Source organism: Rutilus rutilus (genome assembly GCF_951802725.1).
Source record: "Rutilus rutilus genome assembly, chromosome: 5".
In the NCBI taxonomy this organism is placed as follows: domain Eukaryota; kingdom Metazoa; phylum Chordata; class Actinopteri; order Cypriniformes; family Leuciscidae; genus Rutilus; species Rutilus rutilus.
Window position 1 is genome coordinate 3233691 of NC_140213.1, and position 27678 is coordinate 3261368.

The 27678-nt window shown below is 37.7% G+C and overlaps 1 protein-coding gene across 1 annotated transcript in view; it reads left to right on the forward strand.

The window, feature by feature from the left end:
* Nucleotides 1-23463, forward strand: part of LOC311290447 (latent-transforming growth factor beta-binding protein 4-like) — a 61479-nt gene extending 38016 nt beyond the window's left edge. Inside the window, 18 exon segments of the mRNA XM_084408922.1 lie at nt 829-948; nt 2674-2793; nt 2883-3002; nt 6456-6581; nt 6750-6875; nt 8130-8252; nt 9785-9916; nt 12118-12243; nt 13141-13284; nt 14307-14564; nt 16284-16355; nt 16452-16580; nt 16658-16801; nt 18642-18794; nt 18899-19178; nt 19929-20182; nt 20954-21103; nt 22704-23463. Coding sequence (XP_084265048.1) covers nt 829-948; nt 2674-2793; nt 2883-3002; nt 6456-6581; nt 6750-6875; nt 8130-8252; nt 9785-9916; nt 12118-12243; nt 13141-13284; nt 14307-14564; nt 16284-16355; nt 16452-16580; nt 16658-16801; nt 18642-18794; nt 18899-19178; nt 19929-20182; nt 20954-21103; nt 22704-22840 — 2714 coding nt within the window. The 3' untranslated portion in view covers nt 22841-23463.
* The last annotated feature ends 4215 nt before the right edge of the window (nt 23464-27678 follow it).

Genomic DNA, 27678 nt, shown 5'->3' on the forward strand with positions numbered 1-27678 from the left:
CAGAACTAAACTGTTTTACTGGAATAAACCTTCTCAAGCTCAACACGTGAAGAAGAAGTGCACTTTAGCATACTTTTAAAAAGAGGACCTATGATGGAAATAAGTATGAATTGAATGTAATGTTTTCCGACACTTAATTGCATGTCAAGTGTGTGAAAAGGAGGATAGTGATGGGAAATGAAGAGCAGAGGATGCTGATCTGTGACACCTCTATTGTCTTATAAAATACTGTTAAAGTTACTGCTGAATGTACTGACAAGCATTTATGATAAACTCAAATATACTTTAATGTAATTTCTATTGAAACTAGTGTGTCATGTATTTAAATACATTTGTAATTACACATTTGCAGTCCATTTAAAATATATTAAGCTCATGTAATATTGAATAACACATTACAGTTAAAATTATATCCAAGTACTTCACATGTGCTTTAGTATGTGAGTCGACACATCAACATAAGTGTACTTCTTTAAAGCATGACAAGAGTTTAGTAAAACATAATGATTTAAAATGTACTTTAAAGTAAAACTTTTAATTTGACATTACTAATTGCACTTTTTAAAAGTGTACTTAAGTGTGTTAAAAAAGTCATGAAAGTGTATCTCTTTAAGTGCACTTAAGTGGCCTTTTATTTAATTAAAATTATATTATCTGCAAGTACTGTTTTTTTTATATATATACTTTTAATACTACTACTTTGAAGTACACTACAAGTGCACATTCGGTACAATTAAGCACACTTGTTTTTTCACAAGGGATCATTAGAGATTTCATCCTCAAAGTTGTTCCATTCATAAAATGAGTCTGTTCCTCACATGGTTCCAGATGTGAACGAGTGTGAGAATGAGCTTCAGTGCCCAGGAAAAGAGTGTGTGAACTCGGTCGGTTCCTTCAAGTGTGTCTCCTGTCAGACGGGCTTTGAGCTTCTTGACGGACACTGCCAAGGTATCACTTCATGCGGATCTCCACGTATAACACTGATTTAATTAGCTTACAAAAGTGAAAAATAAAGGTAATAATATAAAAAATAAAAATAAAATAAATATCAATCAGTCAACTTTTATTTCTATTGCACATTTAAAAACAACACAAGCTGACCAAAATGCTTTGCACTACCAAAATGGCCAAGCAGACTTATATTGCGAGATATAGAGTCACGATTACCTCTTTATGTTTTATTGCCAATGCTACAATTTTCTATGTCATAATCATTCATTTGTTAACAAACATGTATCCATTACATCAATGAGCTCATTGATTCTGCCTTAAATTAGTACATTGTTTAAATTAATACATTTTTAGCTAACTGTAAAGCTGCTTTGAAGCGATGTGTAGTGGAAACGGACCCTCTCTCCAAAAGTCAAGTCACATTTATTTGTATTGTGCTTTTCACAATACAGTATAGATTATTTTAAAGCAGCTTTACAGAATATGCATGTTTGAATGTTACAGTGTGATAATGTCATAAAGTTTAAATGTTCTATGTTATATAAATGTTCTATAAATGTCAAAAATGTTCTAATTGGCTGACTTACACTTTTTATTTGTATTGTAAATGAGTCTAGTTCTGTCACAGAGACAGTTGTAAATATCTCAGTTCAATCATATGCTGTGTGTCACGTAGTAGGGGCATTTTATGTGTTTGTTAAAATATGTATTCTGTACCATTTCTTGTATAATGGTTAAGATTTTAATTGGGTTATTATCGGTACTCAAAACTAAAACCATAAAAAAAAAAAATTCAAATCATTACTTGAAATAAAATTAAATGTGTATATAAAAATATTTTAGCTAGTTGTCAACATTTTAACTAAAAACTTTAACTAAAATTTAAATGAAAACCGAAAATATAATCTAAATCTAAATATTAACAAACACTATAATATGGTGCGTTCAAGTTCTCCTGGGAAGTTTGTATTTACGACTTGGAATTTTACAATACTATCGTATTTTGTACATGCAACTTAGATAGTTTTATTGTTAATAATAATAATAATTTAATTAATTTCAACAAATGCACCATCAATACAGACGCTGCATTCATTGCATGCTTCATGTTTTCTTACTGACACGCTCACAACTCCGAAACTCTTTCATGTGCGTAAAACCATCTTTCTGACTTGATCACACCACTAGACGGCAGATTAGACGGCATATTGAATTTAACGTGGATGAAAATAAGGCCAGTTCGAGACCAAGAATGATAACTATAACAATAGCTATATTAGCGTCCACACCAGCGGATGATATCGTTCTGTTTATTATAAGCGCGCTGCAGTTTTGTCGTCTGCCGCTTTAAATGCTCGAGCTCTGAAGTCTGCTGGATTCTGATTGGCTGTCAGCGTTTTATCGGTATAAAAGGTGCTATTCTTTTATATTTAATAAGATTTTTAGAACTATATCATTATAGTTATTGTCCTCGGTGTGAACGTGCCTTTATAGTCATTACAGTGGAAAACAAAAAGTTTTTTTTGTTGTTTTTCTCCACTGAAAGTTTTCTCAGAAAGACAATCAGATTGTTGTTAAACTCCGGTACTGTATTTCTATCCCTCAAAGTCTCGTTTTCATTCCTGTCAAAAATGAAATATGGTGCTGCTAATGTTACAAAGATACGACTGATCTGAATGCCTATTTTAACACATTTGTGCCGTCTCACTTGTGTGTGTTCAGACACAGATGAATGTAGTCTCAACCCGACGCGCTGCACTAATGGCGAGTGTAGAAACACTCCCGGCAGCTTCAGATGTGTGTGTGCCGTGGGCTTCCAGCTACAGGACAGCGCTTGCACAGGTACGAGAACACACAGGGCTGTCATTTCATCCTTTAATTCACTTCATCCTATAGCATTTACATAAGCTCTACATGTCTTCCTTTATTAGACATTGACGAGTGTTTGGACGCACTGCAGTGTCCCGGCCAGCAGTGCCTGAACTCTCCGGGCTCGTATAAGTGTGTTCCCTGCAGAGACGGGCACAGCATGCAGAACGGACGCTGCACAGGTTAGACGAGCTTAACCTCCAACCACAGGCGTTTCCGACATCTGACTCGCCATGTCGGGTTTAATCTTCGTTAATACTTGTTGTGCATTCTTTCAAGTCATCTTGCAGTTCCCTGAGTGCAAACAGCTGCTTCTCACCGCACAAGTCAAGTCAAGTCAGCTTCATTTATACAGCGCTTTTAACAATATAGATTGTTTCAAAGCAGCTTTACCGTGATAATAGGAAATTACAGTAACAGAGATTGTTTTGGCTTTACAGCAGCTCTAGAATAAAGTTATTGTCCGGCTAAAGTTAGTTTTGATTGATTCACTTCTGTTGCAAAGATCATTAATAACTTAGGGGCCGCTTACACGACACCTTTCTAACAGAAAACCCTTGGGGCCCTATCTTGCACCCAGCGCAACTGACTTTGTACACGACGCATGTATCATTCCTATTTTGCACCCGACGCACAGCGGACTTTTCCCTCCACAGACGCACGTCGGTAAATTAGGGAATGAACTTGCGCTCCCGGGGGCGGTTCAGCGAAAAGAGGAGGCGTGTTCCGGCGCAAACGTTCCCTGGTGCTATTTTGCAGTTTCAGAAAACAATTCCGCCACTGACCAGGAGAAACCTCGTCTAAAGTCAGCGGCGCGTTACGCATGTTATTCATATGCTATTTTAAGGGCGCATGCTTGGCCATAATCAATGTAGCGTGTGCACTACACCCATGCACTTTGCTTCTCTCATCTACACACAGACGCAGCAGTTTTCATTTTTAGAAAACCATACATTATTACAAGGAAAAATATTCCACACGAGGGAAATCATTGTTGTGTCCATGAAGATGTGAAAAAATAGGCATAAATCTAGCTTACACATTTACCCAAATTATCATACGCCTGTTTAACCGAAGCTAATTTGGGTGTGTTTCTCCATCCCCAATGTCACTTCTCTGTGTTTTACGGCCCTGATGAGAACGTCGGTCTCCTCGGCTGTGAACCGCTCCTGGCGAATCCGCCGTTATAATAGCAATCCGCCATGGAACAAGCGCGCCTGCTCTTAAAGGGAATGTGCGATGACGCTCTGATTGGTTTTTCAGGTTACGCCCAAACCACACCTATGAGTAATGAAGCTACTTCAGACCAACCCATTTTAGATTTGCGAGAGCTGCCCACAAAGTTACTTGCGTTTAGCGTTTGATACTTGCGTTTCAGATCGTTAAAATAGGGCCCATATGCGATCCGGCTGCTCATTTGCTCAAAACAGTGCCTGGTGGCTCGAGAACGCAAACCATGAAATAGGATCCAAGGTACAAGCCTTGAAAAATATAATACAACATTTTTAATCGCTTCTGCATAGCCACGTGAACCGGAATTATCCCGACAACGCTTTATCTGTAGAGAGGTAAAGAGAGGGAGGGAGGCCTTCACAGGGGAGAGACTAGTGGACACTTCAGGACTGTGTTGTCGTCATGTTCAGGTGCAGGTCCTTCATCAGATCTGGATACGGCCTGGATCCGGCGGACTGCGGTAAACCTCGGGATAAACAGAGAGACTGATATTAGCGTAGACGCCATTCTTCTTATGATGTAACGAGTACATCAGGATTTATGGGAAGTGTTCCCGGTTCCGGCTGACCTAAACTATGCAGCCTCACATTGAATTAGAGAAGTCTATAATGTGTTATGTGTATGCTAGGGCAAAGAGATGTGTTTTTAGTCTAGCTTTTAACTGACAGAGTGTGTCTGCTTCCCGGACAATGTTAGGAAGACTGTTCCAAAGTTTAGGTGCTAAATAGGAGAAGGATCTACCACCAGCAGTTGATTTTGATATTCTAGGTATTATTAACTGGCCGGAATTTTGAGATCGCAATAGACGTGAAGGACTATAATGCGTTAAGAGCTCGCTCAAGCACTGCGGAGCTAAACCATTTAGTGCTTTGTAAGTGATCAGCAATATTTTAAAATGTATACGATGTTTAGTAGGCAGCCAATGCAGTGTTGACAGAACCGGGCTAATATGGTCATACTTCCTGGTTCTGGTAAGAACTCCAGCTGCTGCGTTTTGGACCAGCTGACCAGTTTGTTTCTTAAGTTGTTTAACAAGTAAAGGATGCCGTGCAGAAAGTTGGCTTTGGCAAATGAACGGCATCATGTGTGTGAGAGCTTCATTCCTCCTTCATGGCCTATCTCTCTCTTCCTTCATCTCTCTCTGCGGTGTGAGAGGAGGCATGTGGCCTACAGATGGCAGGACTCAGATCTCAGCCACGTGTTCTGGCACAATTATCTACATCCGCCTCGATTGTGTGTTTGAATCATGTGGAGAGAGAGATAAAAAGTGGCCAGGTCGAGGGAGGGTTGATTCAACACATCTGTCTCTCAAAAACCCTCCACCTTCAAAACTATATTTATAATATTATATATATACAAATTATATATAGACTAAAGCACACTAGCATAAAAAAATGAAATATTAGTAATTAAGCAATTAAAAAATATTTAAACAAAAATAAATCATGAAATGTCAATACATTTTTTTTTTTGTAATTAATAATTCAAACATGAAATGTTTCAGTAAATAAATAATAAAACATGATAAATAACCTCATAAATACATAAAAATTCCATAGGACATTGAGGCATTCAACAGTTGATGCTGACATTTACACTATTTATCAAATTTAATTTGATTTGAGATTCATTTTTATTGACAGATTTCATCATTTATTTATTTTTAAACATTTATTTCTGGTTACTGACATTGCATGTTTTTTTTTTTTTAAACATATTTTTTTTTTATTGACACATTTCATGATTTATTTATTTTTTAAACATATTTATTTATTTTATTGACACATTTCATGATTTATTTAAAACATTTATTTTATTGGCATTTCATTATTTCATTATTTATTTATTTATTTATTTATTTATTTATTTTTAAACATACTGTATATTTATTTATTTTATTGACATTTCATGATTTATTTATTTATTTATTTATTTTTAAACATACTGTATATTTATTTATTTTATTGACATTTCATGATTTATTTATTTTTTAAACATATATTTATTTTATTGACACATTTCATGATTTATTTATTTTTTAAACACTTTATTTTATTGACACATTTCATGATTTATTTAAATATTCATTTTATTCACAGATTTAATCATTTATTTATTTTTTAAACATATTTATTCATTTTATTGACATTTCAACATTTACATGGGTGGGGGGGGCGGGGGGGTTTGGGGTTGGGGGGAGAGATGGTTTAAAATGGTCATTAAAACAAAATGATGACTATATTCTTGCAAAAAGCTTGATTGACATTAAATAAGGGGTCTGCAAGGAAGAAGATAAAGTATGATTTGATGATATGATGCTTAGCGTGGCAGACTCAAGCACATTAATACAGGCACAGCTATTATGATTCTGCATTGTCACAAGCTGTTTGTTTCCCCTTCAGACATTGATGAGTGTGCGAGTCCTCACGTGTGTGGGCCGGAGAGTGTGTGTGTGAACACGGACGGCTCGTATCGCTGCGACTGCTTACCGGGGTACAGAACAGCTGGTCCACGGCGCCAGTGTCGAGGTCAGAGACCATTCAAAGAAATCACTACATTCAATTCTCATTCAGTTCAAAGAAAAAAAACACACACTTTCACGCTCTCTCTGGCTGCTTAGAATATGCTTTTCTCAAATAAGAGTTTGTTTTTAACTCATTTCTCCCACTATGGCACGCTGTCATCCGCTGGCTCAGACATTAACGAGTGTCTGGAAGGAGATTTCTGCTTCCCGAGCGGAGAGTGTGTGAACACAGACGGCTCGTTTAAGTGTGTTTGTGCGCGCGGCTACAAGAGCGCCGTTAACGGGACGTCCTGCCAAGGTATGAAACCAGTCGTCATATATATATATATATATATATATATAACCAACATCAAGCTGCCATTTTACATATAACGTGTCGGGAAATATAAAAGCTATAGCGTGACGAATGTTTTTCTTCCCGACCTTGGATTTGGATTGTTTTTATGAATTCTTCAGTTGTCATTAGGGAGTTGTTTTAAAAGAAAATCTCTCAAATGTGAAAAGTTACTTAACTCTTGGATGAAATGATTCTCATAACTGCATTACTCAAAAGCCTGAAGTAAACATTTCTCCTTTCGACACGTCCACCACACGCTCTATTAGATAAAATCAAGATGCAGGATAATTACGCAGCATGTGATAAAGGAAAACATCTGCACTCCGACTCGTATCTTGTAGTCAACCTGATTATATATCAGTTATTGTATGTATTGCATCATTGAAATGTATATTGTAAGTGCGTATTGTTTTAATTGGCCCTATTATGTTATTTTAAAGGTTCTTAATTTTGATTTCCCAAACAGATTTATGTGCATCCAACGTCAAAAACACTTTAATTTCCTCATAATATCCATCACAGCATCAGCTGTTTTCTCTCAGTGTCTGAAACGGTTCGATTAAGGATTCAGTCTCTCTAAACCCCGCCTCTCTGAGAGCTGCTCTGTTCTGATTGGTCAGATTCCAAACGCTCAGTATCATATCTGATCACAGTGATACGAACAGTAACGATGGCGTGGGTTTTACCGTATCAATCTCAGAAAACAGCGTCTTCTCGACATGAACAACACGAACCAAACTCTTCCAGTTTCAGATACACTGCAGTGTTTGAGGGCGGAGCTAAGAGACTGGCTGGCATTATGCAAATTAGAGAAAAAACCTACACAGGTTCAGCGGGAAGAGAGACTGGAATCACTGACGACTCGTTTCAGGCAGTTCAGAATCTTTGCAGAGCTTTACATTCACGAACAGCTTTTTTACACACTACATGAAAGGGAATATCTGAAAAAGCACAAATATTTATTCAGTGCCTTTTTTTTTGCACACTTTTGTTTTTTCCCAACCATAGAGGATCTTTCAGTAATTTGGCTAATATGACGTCCCTGTTTAAGAGATGTAGTGCACATGCTAATGGCCAGCTGCTCCTGTATCTTCAGCTCAGTGTGTGTCGATCAGAGCTGAATCTCAGCACATTGTCATGAGTACAAATGTTTTGAGCCTGAGCATTACTGATGACGATGATGTCATGCTGGTGTGTGTGCATGTGTGTGTCCAGATGTGGACGAGTGCAGTCAAGAGGGAGTTTGCCAGGACGGCCGCTGCACCAACACTGAGGGATCATTCCTGTGCCACTGCCAGACCGGCTTCACCACCAACCCAGAGAGAACCGCCTGCCTGGGTAAAACACACACACACACACACACACACACACACACACACACACACACACACACACACACATATATACACGCACGCACATGCACACACACACACCACCAACCCAGAGAGAACCGCCTGCCTGGGTAAAACACACACACACGCACACGCGCACACACACACACACACACACACACACACACACACACACCACCAACCCAGAGAGAACCGCCTGCCTGGGTAAAACACACACGCACACACACCACCAACCCAGAGAGAACCGCCTGCCAGGGGTAAAACACACACACACACGCACGCACACACACACACACACACACACACACTCACTCACACGCACACACACACACACACACACACACACACACACACACACACTCACTCACACACACATGTGCTCACACACACACACGCAATCGGACTCACACGTGCTAATACACACACACACACACACACACACACTCACTAACACTCACACACATACACACACACACACACACACACACTCATGTGCTCACACACACACAAACACACACACACACACACACACCTAAATGGTGTACTTGTATCACAACATCTTTATTGGTAATTTATACCGGAATTTTTTTTCATGTTTTATTAAAAGCTTCTTCTTCTTCTTCTTCTTACAGCAGTTATATGAATTTCTTTGAATAGAATTTCATTTTAATTTTACTTCTTTAATTGAATGTACAAAAAATGACAATTAGTTCAGCCGCTCTCAGAATATGAAGTAAAATTAATTGTATTTCTGGTTGTTAAACTAATGTGGCCTGGCTCATAATTAGCATAAACCTCTTTTTTTGAGCAATGACAACAGTATTGGGGACAGTTTTTAATGAAAATATTTAATTTAATTAAATTATTGAGATGGTCATATGCAATACTAGAATTTATAACTCGCTATTGCGTGTTTATATCTTGCAATTCTTAGGAAAAAGTCACAAATTACCTTTTTGAGTTTTTTATTCAGTGGCGGAAACAAGCTTCCATAGACATTCATTACAGAGAAAGACATTGAAAAGTGTTTATGAATACACTTTACAATAAGGTTCATTAGTTAACATTAGTTAATGTATTAACTAACATGACCTAACAATGAGCAATACATTTGTTACAGTATTTATTAATCTTTGTTAATGCAAGTTAATAAAAATACAGCTGTTTATTGTTAGTTGGCTTTTTCATATCTAAGCCATGAAAGAATAAAGGCTTTTTATATTTTTCTAAAAACGAATTACTCGAGTGTCTTGGATTGTTTTTTCTTATAAGTGAAACCATCCCTTCCCCCAAAGAGCACGAGATACTGAAGTTACACCCCGTGAAGCACTTATTAATTGTTTTTAGATTGTTTAAAGCTTTATTTGTGATTAAAATGTGAGATTAACAGGAAAGCACCCATGCGGAGAGCACAAAACAAGGCGAAGGCCTGGCTCTGTCACAAGCGAGGACATCACGCATGGACGAGTGTGTGTGTGTGTGTAGGGCAGATCTCATCTGAAGCGTTTCCTCCTGCAGATGTGAACGAGTGTATGGACTCAGAGAGGGGTGTGTGTGGATCTCAGCGCTGCGAGAACACCATCGGCTCTTTCCACTGTGTGGCGTCCTGCGACCCCGGATACCACATCACTCCCACAGGAGAGTGTGTGGGTGAGTCTGACACAGATCACACACACTTAAAGGGACCAAAATGAACACCAAAAATTTCAATTAGCCCATGATTTACTCACGCTGAAGCCATCCAGGTGTATATGACATTCTTCTTTCAGACGAATACAATCAGAGTTATATAAAAAATGTCCTGGCTCTTCCAAGCTTTATAATGGCAGTGAATGATGGTTTATGTTTTGAAGTCCATAAAAGTGCATCTATCCATCATAAAAGTGCATCCATCCATCCATCACTTTTATGATGGATAGATGCGCTTTTATGATGGATAGATGCGCTTTTATGATGGATAGATGCACTTTTATGATGGATAGATGCACTTTTATGATGGATAGATGCACTTTTATGATGGATAGATGCGCTTTTATGATGGATAGATGCACTTTTATGATGGATGGATGCGCTTTTATGATGGATAGATGCGCTTTTATAATGGATAGATGCACTTTTATGATGGATAGATGCGCTTTTATAATGGATAGATGCATTTTTTTGATGGATAGATGCGCTTTTATGATGGATAGATGCGCTTTTATGATGGATAGATGCACTTTTATGATGGATAGATGCGCTTTTATGATGGATAGATGCACTTTTATGATGGATGGATGCACTTTTATGATGGATAGATGCGCTTTTATAATGGATAGATGCACTTTTATGATGGATAGATGCACTTTTATGATGGATAGATGCGCTTTTATGATGGATAGATGCACTTTTATGATGGATAGATGCGCTTTTATAATGGATAGATGCACTTTTATGATGGATAGATGCGCTTTTATGATGGATAGATGCACTTTTATGATGGATGGATGCACTTTTATGATGGATAGATGCGCTTTTATAATGGATAGATGCACTTTTATGATGGATAGATGCACTTTTATAATGGATAGATGCACTTTTATGATGGATAGATGCACTTTTATCATGGGTAGATGCACTTTTATGATGATAGATGCGCTTTTATGATGGATAGATGCGCTTTTATAATGGATAGATGCACTTTTATAATGGATAGATGCACTTTTATGATGGATAGATGCACTTTTATAATGGATAGATGCACTTTTATGATGGATAGATGCACTTTTATGATGGATAGATGCACTTTTATGATGGATAGATGCACTTTTATGATGGATAGATGCACTTTTATGATGGATAGATGCGCTTTTATGATGGATAGATGCACTTTTATGATGGATGGATGCGCTTTTATGATGGATAGATGCGCTTTTATAATGGATAGATGCACTTTTATGATGGATAGATGCACTTTTATGATGGATAGATGCACTTTTATGATGGATAGATGCGCTTTTATGATGGATAGATGCACTTTTATGATGGATAGATGCGCTTTTATAATGGATAGATGCACTTTTATAATGGATAGATGCACTTTTATGATGGATAGATGCACTTTTATAATGGATAGATGCACTTTTATGATGGATAGATGCACTTTTATGATGGATAGATGCACTTTTATGATGGATAGATGCACTTTTATGATGGATAGATGCACTTTTATGATGGATAGATGCGCTTTTATAATGGATAGATGCACTTTTATAATGGATAGATGCACTTTTATGATGGATAGATGCACTTTTATAATGGATAGATGCACTTTTATGATGGATAGATGCACTTTTATGATGGATAGATGCACTTTTATGATGGATAGATGCACTTTTATGATGGATAGATGCGCTTTTATGATGGATAGATGCACTTTTATGATGGATGGATGCGCTTTTATGATGGATAGATGCGCTTTTATAATGGATAGATGCACTTTTATGATGGATAGATGCACTTTTATGATGGATAGATGCACTTTTATGATGGATAGATGCGCTTTTATGATGGATAGATGCACTTTTATGATGGATAGATGCACTTTTATGATGGATAGATGCACTTTTATGATGGATAGATGCACTTTTATGATGGATAGATGCACTTTTATCATGGATAGATGCACGTTTATGGACTTCAAAACATAAACAACCATTCACTGCCATTATAAATCTAAGAAGAGCCAGGACATTTTTCAATATAACCTAGGATGGCTTCAGGGTGAGTAAATCATGGGCTAATTTAAATTTTTGGGTGAACTATCTCTTTAACGAGACCCAGCAGTGAGTGACAGTGAGTTTTTCTTGCAGACATCAACGAGTGCACCAATGAGACGGTGTGTGGACTCCACGCTTTCTGCCAGAATCTGATCGGCACATATCAGTGTCTGTGTGACCAGGGCTACGAGTCCACCGGCGATGGACAGATGTGTGTGGGTGAGTTCAGCACAGAAGAGCTCTTTATTATGGAAATAATATACTTAACTGGGAGACAATTAATTTCATGTTATTTATGCAATTCATTTAATGTTATTTACATGTTATTAAGTTCAAATTGTAGTTTCAGTTTATATTAAATGCAATTAGTTGAACTTATTAGTGACTTAAGTTGTACTTCAGTACATCTTTATATGTAATTTAATAATTAAAGTGTGTAATAATTACTTCTATTGTCTTTTAAAAATGGTTAAAGTGCACCAGCTAATACTGACAAGCATTTATGATGAACTAAAATAGACTTTAATGCCATTTCTATTGTCATGTATTTAAATATATTTGTAATTACTAGTGCTGTCAAATCGATTAATCGCATCTAACATAAAAGTTTGTTTATATAAATATGTTATATTCATACATATACATATATATTATATAAACACAAACTTGTTTGTTAGATGCGATTAATCGATTTGACATCACAAGTAATTAGACATTTGTAATAGAAAAGTTGCCATTTAGAACATTTTAAATATATTAACTTTAAATGTAATATCAAATAACACACTACAGTTCAAATTATAATCAAGTACTTCACATGTGCTTTACTATGAGTCAACACATCAACATAAGTGTAGTTCTTTAAAGCACGACATTAGATTATTAAAACTTAATGATTTAAAATGTACTTTAAAATAAAAGTTTTAATTTGGCCTGACAAAGTGCACTTAAGTGTGTTAAGAAACATTTATAAAAATACACTTAATTGTACCTAACGAGAGTACATTAATATCATAATATCGGTTACAGTACCTCTACGATTTAAGTGTACATTCAGTACGATTAAGCGCACTTCTTGTTCGTGTATTTACACTCCCCGTGTGTGTTTCTGCGCAGACATAAACGAGTGTGAGACGATGCAGGGCGTCTGCGGATCTGCACACTGCTGGAATGTGGAGGGATCGTTCACGTGTGAGTGTGAGAACGGACAGGAGGAATTCGACCCGCTCGCGAGGCAGTGTGTGAGCAGAGAGAGCGCAGGTAACACACACACTCACACACACAACTCCAGCAGGAACATCATAACTCTGTTTCAGTGCTGCCCTCTACTGTCAGTCCTACAATAACTGATAATAACAGTAACAACTAGAATGTACATTGAAGAAAATGTGAGTGGTGCTTGCAGTGGCAAAATTCGGCACGGTTGCTAGGGTGTTCTGGGTGGTTGCTAGGTGGTTACTAGGGTATGCAAGAGAACACTTTCCTTTGGCAAACACCACTAATAATGGTGAAAACATTACAAACTAAACAATATAACAACAAACACAATGCCTCTGTTCCGCTTCTTCACATTCTGCTGCCTACTATAGGAAACAACCCAATGAGTGACTGAGTTTAACACTCTACATAGGTGGCGATTCCGTGTTGAACTAATAATGATTAGTCCCTGCCTAATAAATAATCTACTTTTAGTTGGATTGAACTTTAGCGATACCTTTTGTTATTAAGAGTATTATCCCAAGTGAAAACTAAAGACACTTTAACACTTTTAAAAAAAATAATTTTTGGTAACACTTTATTTTACAGTGTCATTGTTACATGTAATTATTGTAGTAATAACTATAAATTATGCAATTAACCCTAAACCAACCCCTCATCCTAATCCTAACCCTATAGTAAGTACATGTAGTTAATTATTATTATTCAGTACTTGTTACACTGTAATACTGACACCTTAAAATAAAGTGTAACCTACTTTTTATACTTTTATTTCATTAATATTGATATAGTATCAGCAGGTACAGTTTTTTAAATATGCTTTTAAGATTTGAAGTACACTACAAGTGCACATTCAATACCATTAAGTGCACTAATTATTCATAAGGGATTTTTAAAATGGTGATTTCTCTTGCTTTATCCTCCATCTCTGATGGTTTCTAGTTTTTCACTGCATTCCTGAGTTCTGAAAGTTTAATGATATTATTTCAGAATTCTTTAATTCCAAAGATCAAGGAAACATGTATAGATGTGTGTGTGTGTGTGTGTGTGTGTGTGTCCTGCAGGTCGCCCGAGGCCGTCTGGTGGATCCTCCTCCTCGTCCTCCTCGTCGGGTCGTGGTTCGGGTGGCTTCTCCGGGTCCGTGTCTGGCTCTCTTCCACAGACTCGACCCGGAGAAATGAAGGAGTGTTACTACGGCGTGTCCGAGCCGTACTCCTGCAAGATATTGTCTCGAAACACGACCCTGCAGGAGTGCTGCTGTACGGCGGGCCAGGGCTGGGGCCTCCTGTGCCAATACGACATCTGTCCTGAAGCTGGAACAGGTGAACACACACACACACCAGCACTGAAGACATGCTGCGTCTAATGAGTTTACTCTCACACACACACTCTCACTCACACACACACACCCACACACACATTCTTGTACATCTATCTTTATGAGGACATTCATTGACACAATGCAATCTCTAGCCGCTTACCCTAACCTTACCCATCACAACTAAGTGCCTAACCCGACCCCTGACCCTAAACCGACCCTTAACCTCATTATAACCTTATCCCTAAAACCAAGTCTTGACCCTCAAACAGGCCTTTAAAGGCTCTCAGAAACTGGGGACCGGCCAAAATGTCCTTTACTCTCTTTGTCCTCACTTCAATGGTCTAAAACTCAAACTGGTCCTCACAAAGATAGTTGTACAAGTGTACACACACACACACACACACACACGCACACACACATCAGCACTGAAGACATGCTGCATCTAATGAGTTTACTCCTGTTAAAAACAAGTGTACTTATGCATACTTTTAACTCTTTCCCTGCCAGTAAAAAAAAAAAAAAAGCCCCAGAATATTTTGTTGTATGAATATCTAAACATGCAATATATCAAAAGAAAGAACAGCGCCTCTACTTAAAAAAAAAACAAACAAAAAAACTTTTATTCTAGCTTTATGCATTCTTTTTTTCCTCAACACTTGAATGTGGGCAAGTTTCATAAAAAAATATATATATTTTGAGCAAAAAAAACGTTTTGAGAAAATCTTGTTTTGGTTAAAGATTACATCTAGATCGGATTGAGAACGATGATCCAAACACAGATGGAGTCGATCGAGTCCATCAACGCCACCAAAGCTTCACAGTCCTGTAGCTCGTCCTGAGTCGGCATTTCATTCATTAACATTAGGCAGTTTTGATTTATATGATGTTTAATGTTGATGATCGCGTTGTTGTACAAATGCACCTCCTTACATACGATATCACTCTATATTGTTTCTGCTTCTTCTTCTCCTGAGTTTTGATCTGGAGATTCAGTACTCTTTCAGAAGATGTGTAGTAGCGCCCCCTACCGTATAACAGTGAAAACAGTGAAATCCGAAAAATTCCATCAATGGCGGGGAAAGAGTTAAAAGAGTTCTGATGAAAATAATTTACATGAAAAGAGTATACTTTAGTGTGAACTGAATGTAATGTTTTCGGACAGTTAATTTCATATAATATACAATTAAATTCAAGGTTATTATGGTTTAAGTTTATATGCAATTTCATAATTGTCTTGGTTGAATACGATTAAAGTGTACTGAATGTACTGACAAGAACTTATGATAAACTAAAATATACTTTAATGTCATTTCTATTGAAACTTGTATGTCATATATTTTAAAATATATTTTACACATTTGTAATTTAGTCCATTTAAAATATATTAACTTTAAATGTGTGTTAGTATGTTAGTCAACACATCAAAAGCATGACAAAAGATTATTAAAACATAATGATTTAAAAACACTTTAAAGTAAAATGTTTAATTTGGCATTACTACAAAGTGCACTTTTTAAAAGTGTACTCAAGTGTTTAATAAACAGTCATGAAAATGTATCTCTTTAAATGGCATTTTTATTTCATTAAAATTATATTATCTGTACATATAAGGACAGTTTTTAAACATACTCTTAAGATTTGAAGTATACACTACAATTGCACATTCAACACAATTAAGAACACTTCTTTTTCCCTCCATCATCAATAACTCTCCATTTAGCCGAATTCCAATCGCTGTGTCCCAGCGGAAAAGGGTACGTCACCATGGAAACGGGAGCATTCAGCTACAAGGGTAAAACAAAAAAATGGCACACAACAACAACAAAAAAAGTCCCATAAATCTCTCAGTGTGTGTTGTTTCTAATCTGAGTGTGGTTGTTCCGGACAGATGTGGACGAGTGTAAGCTGTTCGATACGGAGGTGTGTAAAGGCGGTGTGTGTGTGAACAACATTCCCGGCTACGCCTGTTACTGTCCCAGCGGATACTACTACGACATGGAGCTGCTGGAGTGCATCGGTCAGGACACACACTCAGTGCAGTGATGCTCGATGAGTACGGCGTGATGTTGTGACACTGTGTCTGTGTGTCTGTAGATAATGATGAATGCCAGAGTGAGGACACCTGTACTGGCGGTGTGTGTGTGAACACACCGGGAATGTTTTACTGTACGTGCGAGTCGCCGCTAGTGCTGGATGACACACGGCGCAAGTGTGTCAACGCAAGTGGCCTCGCGGAGGGTAAGAGATGCAAACACACACACACACAACTTTTCAACTATTACCCAGACAGCAACATAGTGTCGGCCCAGATCCGGCCCACATCTGGAACGGGATATTCGGGGCTTTAGCCCAAAATAAAATTGGGTATTTTTATTTAAAATAATTAATTTAATTATAAAAGCGATTTAAGGGAATAAAGAAAAAGAAAAGCTTATTGTATTAGTGAAATAATTGTAACTATTTGCAAATAATATTTGATTACACTTTATTTTAAGGTGTCATTGTTACAGTGTAATTATATATTTAAGTACTGAGTAATATTAATTAACTACAAGTACTTACTATAGGGTTAGGGTAGGATTAGTGTTTAGTTGAGGGTTAGTTGCATGTAATTATGCATAATTTAGTGTTATTACTATGTAACATATGTAACAAGGACACTGTCAAATAAAGTGTTACCTAATATTTTATTTTTAATTATGCATGCGTTCTCTCTAAATGAATCAAGGAAATTATTGCATATTTTCAATTCAAAAAGGCAAAATTGAATAAAAAAATTACCAGTCATACTGTCGGTAGTTGAACATTTCTATTGTAAAACAGTCAAATATTAAATGTTTATCTACTTACATTTTACCAGGCATTCGTTCACTTCTTTAATCACTCTGACATTGATGAGCGAGACCGCTGAACTTTCAGTCTTCCTAACATCAAACAGAGCGGTGCGTAGTGGAGCGCATCAGAGCAGCATCAAGAATATCAAGTATATCGCAGTGAATCTCTTATTTGCATCTTAAGTTTATTGCCAATAATAATGACAGGTTTGCGAAAGTGTAGAACTCGGTGAGCGCAAAACACATCTTCAGCACAGCGACTCCTTTAAACGCCTCTGATTGGCCGACGCGTTCAACAGACATGTCTGTGATTGGCTACAATGCTCAACGCTGCGAAAGCACGTCGTAAGTTCCTTTAATGCAAAGGGAAAAATATAAATAAAACTGTAATATGCACTTTTCATGATTAGGACTGTCTGTGTAGCATTTGATGCCGGCCCTGTAACTCTTTTTATTTTAAAATATATATTTTTTGTCCTTTTGATAAGGGAATTATATTTTATTTTACTACTGTATATTTTTAAATAAATTATAGCCTATGTCAAGTTTCATTTTAAAGGGATTGTGGACTGTGTACAGCTCACTCAGGGGAGGAGCTAAGCTAAAAGGGCGGAGTCCTTCAGCGGTCGTGGGCGGGGCCTGTGTAATGTGACATCACACATCACTCTTGTTCTGAGACACTGCTTATGATTTATGGGGATTAAAAAAGAGGAGTGGGTGGATGTTTACCAGTATACTGTGGTTGTGTACACACACTGCAGACACACATTTATGTTCAAACACCACGTAAAAGTGAATTTCGCATATTAGGTCCCCTTTAAGAAATGTGCAATGTGCAATAAAGTTGAATTATATTATTTTTATCAGCAAGTCTCAAGCGATATGTCAGTAAATATGTTAATGGGTTAAGTAATCCATTTGAATCGAGCTGTTTAATCCGTGTGTTATGAAGAAACACAATGGATTTACTTTAATTTCGGCTTTTATTCACCCATAATCATTGATCAACACATATATAGATTATAGCACTTGAGATATGTTGTTCAATGGAAGCTCAAGCGTACTTGGGGTTTTAAAGACTATTAATGTTCAGTAATATTGTCCATAAGGGTGAGTAAATGATGACAGAATGTTCATTTTTGGATGATCTATCCCTTTAAGAATGCAAAAAATGTTTTTACTAGATGTGTAAAATGACAACTTTTAATGTGTATCTGCCGTCTTTCTTTCCATGCTTTTCTCAGACGAGAACTTGAACTTCTGCTGGCGTCACGTCACAGCTAGTCTGGTGTGTCAGAGTCCTTTGTTAGGATCTCACCTGACCTTTACAGAGTGCTGTTGTTTGTTTGGTGAGGCTTGGGGTCTGCAGTGTGCCCTCTGCCCCCGCAGAGATGAAGGTACACACACACACACACACACACACACACACGTGCCCAACCGTGATGCACACATTCAGTTTCACAGTTTAACTCAGTCATATGTGTTTCTGCCTCCTGATTAGAGGCGTACGAGGCTCTGTGTAATGAGCTGGGTCCTCCTCCTTACTCCCCGGGTTATTATGAGCGCTTCGGCCCGGGAGGAGGAGGAGTGGGAGGAGGAGGAGGAGGGGGAGGGGGAGGAGGGTACCTGCCACCGTACGTGTACCCCGAAGCCCAGCCGGGACGCCCCGACTACATGCCCACTGATTACGAGGACTACAGCCCAGGTGGAAGGAGGTCCGGGCTGAGAGAAAGACCCCCCGGTTCATACGGGCTCCCAGACGCCCCCTACAGGCCCGCCGGGTGAGGCTCTTCAACAATACTCTACTAACAGCACTGCAACTTCATTTTAAAGACAATAGAAATTACAAATAAAGATGTACTGAAGTCCTACTTAGGCTCAACTAATTGCATTTAATAAAATATATTTTAATATGTAATTTATACTATAGTATAATACAATTGAATTCCAGTAGACAACATGCAATTAAGTGTCTGGAAACATTGCATTCGGTTCACACTTAAAAGTCCCCCTGCAGTCAATCATTTTATTCCTTAAAACTCATCTTTGATCACCAAAATTACATATTTAAAAGTTTTTTTCTTTGAAAAAAAATGTGTCATGCGTTAAAATAGCTTGAATGTAACTCGACACCCTTGCCTCATTTAGTATGCGCGGTTCTATGAATATGCAAATGAGCCCCGCCTCCACTCACTCACTCAGCTCAGAGATCCACTGGTTGACGATCACGCGTTGATCTGATTGGTTACAAGGTAGTTTGTGACGTCAGAAACACCAGCGATTTCAAAGCGTGTTTTTGAGACTGTTCACTGCAGTTTTAAGGAGGAAATACTCAGCAATGCTGTCGACACATGATGTGTCTTAAAGCATATTAAAAACACCATATATTCAAATAAACAACATTAAAAGCTTGATTCTCACCACAGGGGGACTTTAAGTATATTCTTTTATTTCCGTAGTAAGTACTCTTTTTAAAAGTATGCTGCTACTTTTTCACAAATTGTGTGTAATTCTACTCAACTCGTTTCCAGCGGAAGTCGTTACTATGAGGAGGATGATTATGAAAGCGCTCCCGGCCCTCCCTTCGGCCTCCCGGATCCTCGCGGCGAGCGAACGTTTGATGCCCGACCCCTGCCGCCCCGTCCTGACGGGCTTCCACTGAGTCTGGCTCCCCTTCCCGAAAACTCCCGGTACCGCGAGAGCGAGGGGGAGGAGTCATGGAGAGCCCCGCCCCCTTTCCCAATGTTTCCTGACAGGCGGGAGGGGCCACGAAGAGTCTATGAGCGTGAGTCTGAGTGACTGAAACTGAATGCCTCTCTGCTGAAAAACACATCTGGTCTGTTGGCTGATTTTAGGAGGGTTTTGGCCACTTAGATGAAAATGAAAAAAGAAAAAGAAAAATAGCACTTGATATATACACTTTTAAAGAACTGAATGTAATGTTTTCAGAAACTTCACTGCATCTTATTCACAATTACATGAAAATGTATAATATTTTTAAATGTATACCAAATGCAATTATCTGATGTTAAATATGTTGACTCACTTTAAGTACATATTTATGTGTAATTTAATAATTACTAAGTATTTATGATGAACTAAAACATACTTACAAGTTTCAATAGAAATGGCATTCATTTAAATATATTTGTATTTACACATTAGTAATGATGAAGTTGCAATTTAGTACCTTTAAAATACAATAACTTTAAATGGAATATCAAATAACACACTACAGGTAAAATTATAATCAAGTGCTTTATTATGTGCTTTAGTATGTTAGTCAACACATCAAAATGAGTGTACTTCTTTAAATCATGACAAAAGATTATTTAAAAAATATATTTTTTTTACATTATTACAGTGTACTTAAGTGTCATGAAAGTGCTTTTTATTTCATTATTCATTATATCAAATCATATTATATGCAAGTAGAGTTTTAAATATAGATCTGAAGTGCACTACAGGTACACATTCAGTACAATTAAGCGCACTTCTTTTTCACAAGGAAAGCATCTTGCAGCAAAGCAGAACCTGCGGCTCTTGTGTGTTTCAGGGAGATATGATTCATACGGCAGTCTGAGTTCAGAGGAGTGTGGGATCGTCCAGGGCTGTGAGAACGGGCGCTGTATTCGAGTCGAGGAAGGTTACACCTGCGACTGTTACGACGGATACCAGCTCGACATCACCACCATGACATGCATAGGTATCGCTCCCTCCTTATTCCCATGCTTTTCTCTTTCTTAAAGGGGTGGTTGATTATGATTTGACTTTTCTAACTTTAGTTAGTGTGTAATGTTGCTGTTTGAGCATAAACAACATCTGCAAAGTTACGACGCTCAAAGTTCAGAGCAAAGGGAGATATTTGCTTTTAAAGAAATCGCTTTTTAAGGACTACAACAAACGGCTGGTAGAGACTACACCACATTCCTCCAGGGTTAGTGACATCACCAACCCTAGAATTTACATAAACCCCGCCCCCGGAACGCCATTTATAGATTATCAAGACAGAATATGCTAATCAATGACTAGAAGATAACTACACATAAGATACATAAATTCATCAACTAGCCATTCAGAAATGTCCTGTTGCTTCTACATGTTGTCACTTCTTCTCGAGTCTCTCCATCATTGTCTGAATCCGGTATGAACATAATTGGCTAAAAAGTTTTTGAAATGTTCAGTGCATGTGTGTGTGAGGTAAAAGAACACGAGCTCTTGAAGCTCCGCCCCCTGTGCTGGGAGCAGAAGCTCATTTGCATTTAAAGGAACAGACACAAAACGGTGTGTTTTTGCTCACCCTCAAAAAGTGACAATTTTAACATGCTATATAAAAATATCTGTGGGGTATTTTGAGCTAAAACTTCACACACACACTCTGGGGACATCAGAGACTTATTTTACATCTTGTGAAAAGGGCATTATACCACCCCTTTAAAGGAGTAGTTCACTTCAGAATTAGATTTTTTTTTATAATTTACTTAACCCCATATCATCCAAGATGTTCATGTCTTTCTTTCTTCAGTTGAAAAGAAATGAAGGTTTTTGAAGAAAACATTCCAGGATTTTTCTCCATATAGTGACTTCAATGGGGTCCAACGGGTTCAATGCAGCTTCAGAGTCTTATCTAACCAAACCATCGGCCATTTTCTAAAAAAAACTAAACATTTATATACTTTTGAACCACAAATGCTCGTCTTGCACCTCCACGACTTTGCGCATTACGTAATCACGTTGAAAGGTCAAGCGGAAGTACAGATCTAGTGTTTACAAAGCGAACGTGCAAAGATCAAGTCAAACGCCCTTTACAAGAAAAGAAAAAAAAGAAAAAAGGTGAAACAAAGATGTCGGACGATTTTGAAGTTGGAGGAGAGAATGAGATTTTCGCCCTACTCTACATTTTCCGCGTAACCTTTCCAACGTGATTTGTGGTTAAAAAGTATATAAATGTTTATTTTTCTTTAGAAAATGGCCAATGGTTTGTCTAGATAAGACTCTTATTCCTCGGCTGGATCGTGTCGAGACTTTGAAGCTGCACTGAAACTCACATTTGGACCCCATTGAAGTCACTATATGGAGAAAAATCCTGGAATGTTTTCCTCAAAAACCTTTATTTCTTTTCGACTGAAGAAAGAAAGACAAGAACATCTTGGATTACGTGGGGGTCAGTCAATTATAAGTAAATGTTTATTCTCAAGTGAACTAATCCTTTAACCAATCACATGTGCTGTTGTATTAAAAAACAGAGCCGTTTAATTTTCCACACAAGCGATTAAAGATGCAGCTGTGTGTGTGTTTGCCGGTAGATGTGGATGAGTGTGAGGAGGAAGACACACTCGACTGCATCAACGCTCGCTGCGTGAACACCGAGGGCTCGTACAGGTGTGTGTGTCTCAGGGGTTTCATCATGTCCCGAAGACCCAACCACTGCATCCACGCTTGATCTCCATCGGTTCAGAGACTGAGAGACTTTTCCCGCCACATTGCTGTAAATTGTTGATTTTATGACTTTATTGACAATACCTGTGTGTATATCCAAAAGTCTAATACTGAAGCTTTACATGCTACACACACAAGACTCAGTAATGTTGTCCTAAAATGAAAATCGATATGCTAAATGTACATGACCTGGTGTTTTTCATTGTTTGGCCTCGAACGCAGGCCAGATGAGCTCGAGTGTCCGTCATAAAGATCCACGAAACCACATAAACTAGTGCTTATTTTTTTTAAATCTTCATATTTATACATCCATATCAATGAAGGCAACTCCATGTATATGATATATGAATATATTTACATGAATAATTTTTTGTCATATAACTGTCAGAGAATCTCACCATGTTACTATTTGATACTGTAAAATCTCTTTCTCTGCCGTTTGTTTTCTTCTGTCTGTCACGTAACAAAATGCACTGTATCTGTGGGGGAAATGCGGTCCTGTGGGGTTTACACAACTGCTATTGTACAGTTTTGAGACATCTCAGATGTTTGTTACATATTTGTATGTGTACGTTTTTGATATCTTCTCTGACGAAGCTGTTTGAAAATATATTTGCACACATTCCATTTTAAGTGTTTCTTTGTTGTTAAGCTTCATCAGACTTGTACTTCATTTGATTTTAAAGAGGATCTATTATGCTTTTCCTCCACGTTCATCTTTCTTTAGTGTCCCTCCAGCGGGAGTTCTTCTCTATATCAGTGTCAGTGTTTCTGAACTTCTGAAACGCCTCCATTGTAGTCTTGAGTTTCTTCCGGGAACGAACACGTCACAATATTCCTCATTTAAATAATTTATGCGCATAATAAAGGGGCGGGGCCTGGTTGAGTTAGTTAGTAGCGTGTTAAAGTGGCGGTTATGGTAAGGGGCGGGACATTTCCCAAACACGCTCGAAGCGCTCGACCAATCACAACACACTGCTCCAGTCGACCAATCAGAGCACAGTGTGCTTTTCAGAAGGAGGGGCTTCATAGAGACAGGAAGTAAACAGAGCGTTACTGACAGACTGGGAAGAGAGGAGCTGCAACAATGGAGAATATGAGAAAAACATTTATGTAATATGACATAATATGGCCTCTTTAATTTCCATCTGGAGGAAGATCAGTTTTCCTTGTCCAAGATTGAACCCTAAACATGTCAGACCCATTGTTGTTAATTTCTCAGGCAGTTTCTCTCTGCCTCCTCACGTGCTTTGTGTGAGTAGGTTTGTAACCAGCTTATCTCTGCGTGGTCCTAATATGCCTAGTGTTTATATGAATCCAGCTCATAAGTCCTTTTATAGGCCAATCCGCCCACATCACACACCCAAGCCGATTAAAAGGGTTCACTTCGCTCCTAATGTACTTCGGTGGATTGCACTGACCAGCGGAATATCAGCTTTCACTTCTCAGTGGCTCATGGTACAGCCAACAGTGTAGTGGAGGATTGCAGTTTTCCCCGTAAACTTCCTCTGATCCTCCTTTGTTGATAGTACTCCACTGTGTTCACTTTAAACACAGCCTGAACTGGACTGACATGAGTGCAAATCACTCACACACACACACACACACACACACACACACAGATGCCAAATCTGAATTGGCTGCCGAATGTTTATGGTGGAATTTTAGGTCAAAGTTCTTGGATTCAGTTAAGTTTCCACTTACGTCACCAAGTTGTGACACATCGATTTACAAGCATTACTGTGATGGATAAATCTGATACGGGAGAATATTTAAGAAATGTCTGGGTCATAAGTAATAATAAAATAAAACACATATACATATAGGTATATATTCTATGTATGTATATATATATATTTTTTTTTTTTAAATCATGCTACCATGAAAATACCATGACCATTAAAAAACACTACCATGATGGGACAGTACTTCAATGCAAATAGTGTCACTTTTTCTATAATTTTTTAACAAAATTATGAAGCGGCACAGAAAAAAAGAAAAAGAAAAAAAAACTATATAGGTATAATATAAAAAAGTAATACAAACTAATAAACTAAATAAAATTAACCACTAAACTAAAGCTTAATCAGAAATGTTTCTTGAGCATCAACTCTTTTCTGAAGGATCATGTGACACTGAAGACTGGAGTAATGATGCTGGAAATTCAGCTTTGATCACAGGATTCAATTTTAAAACTAGAAAGTATGTTGGGACAAACTCTTATGTTGGCTTGACAAAAGCCTTGTCTGAAAGTTTTATAAGCTTCCTACCCAGACGGCAGCATAGTGTCGGCCCAGATCCGGCCCACATCCGGGACGTGTGGAATCCACATCTGGGCCACATCTGTGTCTGTCTGGGTAGCATGTTCATCATGTTGCGCATCTTAGCATGTTTTAGCTCATTTTCTAGAATGATTTTGCAAGCATGTTTTTATGTTTTTAGCATGTTGTTAGTTTTTTGCTAGCATGTTTAGCAGATTGCTAGAATGATCCTACGCCACTGGAAGTAGTAGATCATCCGGGGACTTTACAAACATATTTGAGCATAGGCTACTCCTCTGTTTTTCGCATACTATATAGTAAGGAAGTATTCGATTTTGTAACGCAGTATATTCTACATTGCTAACATATTATTAGCATGTTTTAACATGCTGTTAACATGTTTAGCACATTGACAGCATGAATAAGCATGTTAAAAACTGTTATTGTAATAATATTACCCAGACAGCAACATGGTGTCGGCCCACATTTGGGACGTGTGGATTTTTTTAATCAAATTAATACAGCCTTGGTGAGCAGAAGAGACTTCCTTCAAAAAAAGTTAGCAAACTTCTGAACGTTGTATGATATGGTATTGTATATTATATCATATTTTTATCATAAATATATCACATTATCATCATTTCTTGTTTTGATTTCCGGCCTCTGCCATTTCTGGTCGGTTTCTGTGTTTATTGACCCGAGTTGAGTTTCAGTACGCGCGCGTTTCTCTTGTTGGAGAGTGTTTGAAGTGTGTGTTCCTGGTCGACACACTGGCACAGCCTGATCTCACACACACTGCCACGCTCCATCAACTGGAGACAGAAGCGCCGTGTCATTGATCCCGTACATGTGCATGATGTGCTATGGAAAGCGATCATGGCGTGTGTGTGTGTGTGTGTGTGTGTGTGAAAACACTCGCACTATGGATGTTTGCCCAAACGACTGGTCTCCAATAGTTGCTGAGGAGGCCTTCCCTGGATTAAGGCCTGTGGGGAACGAGACAGGTGTTCCTCGCCGGCCTAGACGCTAATCCTCTCACCTGAGATGGACACCAGGCTTGCACTGGGTCAGAAATGGGTCAGTGTTCTGTAACACAGTGAAACAGGGTCAACATCTCACTGCGTCTCACAGCTCAATATTTCTAGGAAGCGCTCTAATCCTCCTCAGCAAACACACACGAGTTATGAAAGTATAAAGATCACGGTCCTAGATGTTGTCGAAAGGACATGAAAATGCTGTAATCATTATGCAATGCATGATGTGCAGGTCGTGTTTATTCTGCGATAATGAAGTGAAAAAAAGGTGATGTCCGCAACACTGCTCTTTGCTCCCATATTTAATAAAAGATGCAACGTTTCGACCCTACTGGCTCTTCTTCAGGCAAATGGTGGACACATTTGATGAAGGGATATATATAGGTTGAGATATATATATTTTTTGATGTTAGTGTTCTCTTAATTGAGTAATGTGTGGGGCTATTAGCTAATTAAACTAATTGATATCACAGGGTGGGTCAGTTGATTGTAAGACCTATATATATCCCTTCATCAAATGTGTCCACCGTTTGCCTGAAGAAGACCCAGTAGGGTCGAAACGTTGCATCTTTTATTAAATATGGGAGCAAAGAGCAGTGTTGCGGACATCACCTTTTTTTCACTTCATTCGTTTATTTTGCGCCTGCCAGAAGGTGAGATGTGCACACAATTACTTTTTTAATTATTCTGCGATAATGACCATCTGACTGTATATTATCCCATGCTACTTAATAAATAATAACAATACATATTTAAATAATAATAAATAATATACATGGAAGGGAAATATTGACTGCCAACAAATAAGATAAGAGCTACGCATAGTATAAGTGAGATACTGTTATAGTTTATATTAATATTTTCAAAATAATTGTATCTTTTTTAAATTATTTGTAATTAGATTTTAATATGTCTATGTAGTTTTTATTAATTGTAGTTCAGTTTTAGTTACTTTAGTAAGAAATGAAATGTTTCCTTGTCAACTATTGCATACATGAAGTTTAGGGTACACTTTATTTTAAGGTGTCCGTGTTGTAATTATACATTTAAGTGCTGAGTAATAATAATTAGCTTAATGTACTTACTATAGAGTTATGGTTAAGGTATTATTTAGGGTTAGTTGCATGTAATTATGCTTAATTTATTTACTAACAATGACACTGAAATAAAGTGTTACCAAAGTTTCTTATATTTTATTTTGATGAAAGTTTTCGTTTTCGTTAACTATAAGTGGTCAGTTATACATTGTTGCCCGGGACAGTGGTCATTGTATGTTAATATTATTTATTTGTTGTATAGCATATTTTAACTTGTATAGCATTTTCTATTTCATTGCTAGCATGTTTCTAGACTGTTTTAGCATTTTTCTACCATGATTTAACATGTTTTAACACATTGTTTACATTATTTTACATTTTGCTAGCATGTTGTAACACATTGCTAGCCTTATAATAGCATGTTGCTAGCACATTTCAATCATGTTTTAGCATTTTGATAGCATGTTTTAACATGCTGCTAACATGTTTTACCATATTGCTATGAATTAG